The sequence below is a fragment of the Borostomias antarcticus genome (assembly GCF_949987555.1).
Source record: "Borostomias antarcticus genome assembly, chromosome: 10".
Classification (NCBI taxonomy): Eukaryota; Metazoa; Chordata; class Actinopteri; order Stomiiformes; family Stomiidae; genus Borostomias; species Borostomias antarcticus.
Window position 1 is genome coordinate 24,653,446 of NC_140243.1, and position 7,500 is coordinate 24,660,945.

General features: G+C 54.2%; 1 protein-coding gene across 1 annotated transcript in view; it reads left to right on the forward strand.

The window, feature by feature from the left end:
* dyrk1b (dual-specificity tyrosine-(Y)-phosphorylation regulated kinase 1B) overlaps positions 1–7,500 on the forward strand; it is a 23,290-nt gene that overhangs the window by 9,000 nt on the left and 6,790 nt on the right. The window contains exons 2-8 of the mRNA XM_084443766.1: positions 1,666–1,811; positions 2,499–2,618; positions 3,150–3,338; positions 3,868–4,015; positions 5,329–5,615; positions 6,848–6,994; positions 7,108–7,248. Coding sequence (XP_084299892.1) covers positions 1,666–1,811; positions 2,499–2,618; positions 3,150–3,338; positions 3,868–4,015; positions 5,329–5,615; positions 6,848–6,994; positions 7,108–7,248 — 1,178 coding nt within the window. The remainder of the gene's footprint in view (positions 1–1,665; positions 1,812–2,498; positions 2,619–3,149; positions 3,339–3,867; positions 4,016–5,328; positions 5,616–6,847; positions 6,995–7,107; positions 7,249–7,500) is intronic.

Here is a 7,500-nt window from a genome sequence, read left to right on the forward strand (position 1 = left end):
GACATTAGTGTCAGGCGGAGGGAGAGGGGATAGGCTGGCTGGCTGCGTCATCTCCCTGCCAGAGAGGCCAGGGCAGAACAGCCTGCCTCACAACAACAGACTCGGCTGTGCTATACGTCTGTAGCATGTCCCCGTAACGTCCACGCCACGCACCAACAACGTCAGACCGGAGCAGACGTTCATTAGAGCCGCCCAGATGCTTGGTAGCGATGCTTTGCTTTGCTGTGCTGTAGGATCCCCTGTTCATTCTCCAAATGGATGTAGAACAGGGATTCTTGTCGTCTTTTCTGTCGGCCTCAGACCAGAGTTCCAGATTTTGTTGTTGTTTTGTTGTCGTGATGCAGAGCTGTGCAGTGGGGCTGTAGGAAAACAGAGATGTGCCAATCATGCCGAGAAATACTACAGTTCAGGACACTGTGACTAAAGGTCACACGAGTTTGACGAGATGTTTTTAACAACAGCGCTCTGCCTGCTGGGAACCCCAGGGTAGCTGAGCTGGGTGGAGTTAGTCAGAACCGCAGGGCAGCTGAGCTGGGTGGAGTTAGTCAGAACCCCAGGGTAGCTGAGCTGGGTGGAGTTAGTCAGAACCCCAGGGTAGCTGAGCTGGGTGGAGTTAGTCAGAACCGCAGGGCAGCTGAGCTGGGTGGAGTTAGTCAGAACCCCAGGGTAGCTGAGCTGGGTGGAGTTAGTCAGAACCCCAGGGTAGCTGAGCTGGGTGGAGTTAGTCAGAACCGCAGGGCAGCTGAGCTGGGTGGAGTTAGTCAGAGCCGCAGGGCAGCTGACCCGTGGTGAGGGGCGGGTGAGTGAAGCTCCATAGATGAGACCGGTGATGACGGTCGACACGTCTGTCAGGACCACAGAGTCCTTCTCCTTCTCTACCCACAATCCATCCCTCCACCTCTACCCACAATCCATCCCTCAACTCCTCCACCTCTTAGTCCCTCGTCACATGACGGCACCGCCAGCCGTCGGTCAGATGTCCGAAGCGGTCACTTAACACGGGACTGATGTGTGGGTTTCTTGGAAGGCAGGTTCGCAGCTCTCTGGTTGGCTGAGACCCGGAGGAGAGACTGTTTCTGAGGAAGTGACCGGCTTGTTTCTAGATGTGAGCTCAAAGGTCACCGCAGCGAGGTGTTGAGTGAGTGGTGAGGTCACGCTCCCTCCCGCTCGGACGCACAGGAACACTGACCTATAAACACTGACCTCTCAGCCTCTTCTCTCTCTCTGTCTCTCTCTCTGTCTCTCTCTCTCTCTGTGTCTCTCTCTCTATCTCTCTCTGTCTCTCTCTCTGTCTCTCTCTGTCTCTCTCTCTCTCTCTGTCTCTCTCTCTGTCTCTCTCTCTCTCTCTCTCTCTCTCTCTCTCTCTGTCTCTCTCTCTCTCTCTCTCTCTCTCTCTCTCCCTCTCTCTCTCTCTCACACACACACACACTGGGCAGACCCTGTTGGTTATGTCGACCTGGGTGTAGTTAACAGGAAGGGCTTCTCGGTAACCAACTTATAGACCTAGAGCTCTATGTTGCTCACACATCCATGCTCCCTGTGTGTGTGTGTGTGTGTGTGTGTGTGTGTGTGTGTGTGTGTGTGTGTGCGTGCGTGCGTGCGTGCGTGCGTGAAGCCATGGTAAATGTATGTAGTTGTAAGAGTTGCTCTCCCCCCGTCCTGCAGGTGGAAGCAGCTCAGGATGCAAGCCCCCCTCCTCCTCCCTCTGCCAGCCCGCTGCCCTGGGCTTCTCCCCCGCTGAGCCAGCCATGACGAGCCAGCACACACACCCCTCCTTCAGCAACATCCACTCCATGGCCGAGCAGCAGCAGGTAACACACTCTCTGTCTGTCTCTCTCTCTTCCTTTCTGGTCTCTCTCTCTTCCTTTCTGGTCTCTCTCTCTGTCTCTCTGTCTCCCTCTCTGTCTCTCTCTCCCTCTCTCTCTTCCTTTCTCTCTCCCTTTCTCTCTCTCCCTCTCTGTCTCTCTCTCTCTCCCTTTCTCTGTCTGTCTCTCTCTCTCCCTCTCTGTCTCTCTCTCTCCCTCTCTCTCTCTCCCTTTCTCTCTCTCTCCCTTTCTCTGTCTCTCTCTCTGTCTCTCTCTCTCCCTCTCTGTCTCTCTCTCTCCCTCCCTTTCTCTCTCTCCCTCTCTGTCTCTCTCTCTCCCTCTCTGTCTCTCTCTCTCCCTCTCTCTCTCTCTCTCTCTCTCTCTCTCTGTGTCTCACTCACCCACACACACACACACACACACACACACACACACACAACCAGATCCTCGGCAACCTCCACCCAGAGAACACGGGACGTTGATCTCCCAGACGTATGAAGTCACCGACCCTTTGAGCATCAAGACTGTCACCAGACCAAGTCTGTCACACACGCATCCGCCAACACCAACTCCTCAGATCTAACCTGTCTGTCCCCTCTCTCCATCCGTCTGTCGGTCCGTCTGTGTGTGCGTGTGCGTGTGTGCGTGTCTGTGTGTCTGTGTGTGTGTGTGTGTGTGTGTGTGTGTGCGCAGGTGCTGTCTGATATGACCATACTGCAGAGGAGGATCCCTCCGAGTTTCCGTGACCCGGCCAGCGCGCCGCTGAGGAAGCTCTCTGTCGACCTCATCAAGACTTACAAGCACATCAATGAGGTGAGTGGCACACACACGCACTCACGCACCCACGCACACACACACACACACGTACGTTACGGCTAGTAACACACCTGCACACCCCTGTCATTCCCTTGTTTGTCACTGGACAATAAAGGTATAATAATCAGTTTGATGGTCAAATGTCAGCCACTAACTCCCTCCCTCCATCCCTCCCTCTCTCCTCTCCGCCCTCCACCCCTCTCTCCTCTCCTCCGTCCATCCCTCCCGTCCCCTCCGCTCTCCTCCATCCCGCCCCCTCCGCTCTCCTCCATCCCTCCACCCCCCTCTCCTCTCCTCCCTCCCCCTCTCATCCCTCTCCTCCCTCTCCCTCTCCTCTCCCCCCCCCTCTCCTCCCTCCCCTCTCTCCCCCCCTCCCTCCCTCCCCTCTCTCCCCCTCCCTCCCCTCTCTCCCCCTCCCCTCTCCTCCCTCCCTCCCCCTCTCCTCCCTCCCCTCCCTCCCTCTCTCTCTCCCTCCCTCTCTCCTCCCTCCCCCTCTCCTCCCTCCCTCCCCCCTGCTCTCCCCCTCAGGTGTACTACACTAAGAAGAAGCGGCGTGCCCAGCAGGTTCCCCCCGAGGACTCCAGCACCAAGAAGGAGAGGAAGGTTTACAACGACGGCTACGACGACGACAACTACGACTACATCGTCAAGAACGGCGAGAAGTGGCTGGACCGCTACGAGATCGACTCCCTCATCGGCAAGGGCTCCTTCGGACAGGTGAGGAGGAGGAGAAGGAGGAGGAGGGGGGGGTGGGTGGGTGGGGAAGAGAAGTAGAAGGAGGGGTATTCATAGCTGGAGGGAGGTGAGTGAAGGGGAGGAGAGAGGAGGGGGGGGGGGTGGTAGGGGAGGAGGAGGGAGGGGGGTAGAAGGAGGGGTATTCATAGCTGGAGGGAGGTCAGTGAAGGGGAGGAGAGAGGAGGGGGGGGGGTGGTAGGGGAGGAGGAGGGAGGGGGGTAGAAGGAGGGGTATTCATAGCTGGAGGGAGGTGAGTGAAGGGGAGGAGAGAGGAGGGGGGGGTGGTAGGGGAGGAGGAGGGAGGGGGGTAGAAGGAGGGGTATTCATAGCTGGAGGGAGGTCAGTGAAGGGGAGGAGAGAGGAGGAGGGGTGGAGTTGGGGGTAGAAGGGGAAGGGAGATGAGGAATGTGGGCGGGTGGGGTCCTCCCAAAGGAATGGATGGCTTCTTAAAACTACAAACATGTCTGCCGGCGTGTGGCGGCGACCCCTCACCTCCCTGTGGCGCGTGTAGGTGGTGAAGGCGTATGACCACCATGAGCAGGAGTGGGTGGCCATCAAGATCATCAAGAACAAGAAGGCCTTCCTCAACCAGGCGCAGATAGAGCTACGACTACTTGAGCTCATGAACAAGCACGACACAGAGATGAAGTACTACATAGGTAGGTACCACACACACACACACACACACACACACACACACACACACACTCACACACACACACACACTCACATTGCAACTAAGGATTATTATGATAATCCTTTGATTATATTTCAGATTAGTTAAATTTTTTGAAAGAAAGTGTCATTGCGCATGCTGTAATACATATGCAGACCATTTCCTTTTAAATTCTACAATTATTTTTGGTAAAATAACATTTCTGTCATTTCTGATGACTTCCTTCCAATACTGTATTTAAAACTTAATAAACTAGTTAGTTTGTTAAAAGGTTGTTTAAAGGTTAGTCCATACAGTAGCTTGCTAAATTACATTTTAGATACAGAAGTTTGCTTTACTTTCTCAAATCACCCTGTTAATAATGTATTTCCTGACTGCTCACGTTGAATATCGAACTCTGTTGGCACGCGACACATGAATTCTGTCAATATCGAGAATTGCAATTTTGACATGTCTGTGCAGCTTATCTTCCCCTCTTCTCAATTATGTAGGTAATATTGTAAATGCAACTGGAAATTATGGAATAAGTCATATTTGATCTTCAAAATATTTTTTTTGGCCATGGCAGCAATTTACAGTAGAAACACACTGCTGAATAGATATGGCATGATATAGGGTATATACACTGATTTTGCTAGACATTGTTGGGTTGCGATTTGAAATACTCCGACTTTCTAACCGAACTCTCACCTGTCGGGGGGGGAAAGTGAGGTGACACTAACCACAAAAACAAATTGACGGTTTCCTCGTACACAACATGGCATGCACACACACATGTACATACACACACACACACACACACACATTGACACACGTGCACAGCACAGTATGTGTTAAAAGCCCAAGGTTTGACCCAGGCCCTCGTAGAGTCCAGCAGCAGCGTTAGCGTTGGTGTGTGTGATGTGAGCTCCTTCCTACTGGACACGTTTGACGTGGCTCTGCTCCATATTTAACTCCTCTCTGCTAATATAGGCCAGCGGCCCAGTTCTCATATAGCCCTCCTATCAAAGCTCTCATATAGCATCAGACAACACACACACACACACACACACACACACACACACACACACACACACACACACACACCAGGCTAGCAGGATTCACATGAAAGCGCTGGTTTGCTCAACTGCACCTGCTGTGGTGAAAAGTAAGACACATATTTTTACTTAGCATGAGCAGAATATACTTCAGTTACTCACCTAGCTTCTCTCTTTCTCTCTGTTCCCCTCCCCCCCCCCCCTCCCTCCCTCCCTCCCTCCCTCCCTCCCCCCCTCCCCCCCTCCCTCCCTCCTCTAGTCCACCTGAAGAGGCACTTCATGTTCCGGAACCACCTGTGCCTGGTGTTCGAGCTCCTGTCTTACAACCTCTACGACCTCCTGAGGAACACCAACTTCCGGGGCGTGTCTCTCAACCTGACGAGGAAGTTCGCCCAGCAGCTGTGCACGGCGCTGCTCTTCCTGGCCACGCCCGAGCTCAGCATCATCCACTGTGACCTGAAGCCCGAGAACATCCTGCTGTGCAACCCCAAACGCAGCGCCATCAAGATCGTCGACTTTGGCAGCTCCTGTCAGCTGGGACAGAGGGTGAGAGAGACACAGACACACAGACATACACACACACACACACACACACACACACACACTCCTCCAGCCGGTCCCTGAGGTCGTCCGACCAGGAGCTCCTGGTGGTGCCTCGGACCAGGCTAAAGACTAAGGGTGACCGAGCCTTTGGGGAGGCTTTTGGTGATCTGTAGCCCAACTATTGACCCCCCCCCCCTCCTCCCATGTTGTCATCATTTTTTCTATGTTGATTTTGGAGCTGTGAACTGTATGTTTATTGTAATTCCCCACTGTAAAGCACTCTGTGCACTCGTTGCTGAGAAGAGCGCTCTATAAATAAAGTTTTACTTACTTACACACAGACACACACATAGAGATACACACATAGAGACAAACAAACACTTGAGACTCCAGATAGCGGACGAGGACATGAGTCACTCTGTAGTAGCAGGTATGAGAGTAGGAGCTACTGTACAAACAGGCCACATGGTGAACAGTGCATCATGCAGTCACACCCTGGGCTGCATGCAGCTCCACAGCTCTGCTGCACCCTGACAAGCACAAATGCAGATCAGCTCATACCGCCCCCGTGTGGCGGCGTGGTGGAACTGCAGCACTGGCTGTGAGTCACTCCCGTCTCACTGACCCATCCCTCTCTCCTCCCTCCCATCACCCCTCTCTCCTTCCATCACTCCCTCTCTCCTCCCTCCCATCACTCCCTCTCTCCTCCCTCCCATCACTCCCTCTCTCCTCCCTCCCATCACTCCCTCTCTCCTCCCTCCCATCACCCCTCTCTCCTCCCTCCCATCACTCCCTCTCTCCTCCCTCCCATCACCCCTCTCTCCTCCCATCACTCCCTCTCTCCTCCCTCCCATCACCCCTCTCTCCTCCCATCACTCCCTCTCTCCTCCCTCCCATCACCCCTCTCTCCTCCCATCACTGCCTCTCTCCTCCCTCCCATCACCCCTCTTTCCTCCCATCACTCCCTCTTTCCTCCCATCACTCCCTCTCTCCTCCCATCACTCCCTCTCTCCTCCCATCACTCCCGCTCTCCTCCCTCCCATCACCCCTTTCTCCTCCCATCACTCCCTCTCTCCTCCCTCCCATCACCCCTCTCTCCTCCCATCACTCCCTCTCTCCTCATCTCCTGACCTCCGCCCTCGCCTCTCTCCCCACTTCCTTCTCTTTGTCCGTCCTCCTCTCTTCCTTTTATCCCTCTCTCTCCTCCTCCCTCTCTCTCTCCTCTCCTCCCTCAGATCTACCAGTACATCCAGAGCAGGTTCTACCGTTCACCGGAGGTGTTGCTGGGGATGCCCTATGACCTCGCCATCGACATGTGGTCTCTGGGCTGCATCCTGGTGGAGATGCACACTGGAGAACCACTCTTCAGTGGCTCCAACGAGGTACACACACACACACACACACACACACTCTCTCTCTCTGAATTCACACACACATGGTCTCACACACTCGATTTAACACGTGAGTGATCCCGCCCCCCCCCCCCCCATCTCAGGTGGACCAGATGAACAAGATCGTGGAGGTTCTGGGCGTCCCTCCCAGCCACATGCTGGACCAGGCCCCCAAGGCCAGGAAGTACTTTGACAAGCTGTCAGACGGCCTGTGGACCGTCAAGAAGAACAAGGACATTAAGAAGGTACTTTATCCCTCGCCTGCAGTGAGTACACTTCTCTTACTACACCCACTCACCTCCATACTCACCTCCATACTCACCCCTATACTCACCCCTATACTCACCTCCATACTCACCTCCATACTCACCTCCATACTCACCTCCATACTCACCCCTATACTCACCCCTATACTCACCCCTATACTCACCTCCATACTCACCCCTATACTCACCCCTATACTCACCTCCATACTCACCCCTATACTCACCCCTATA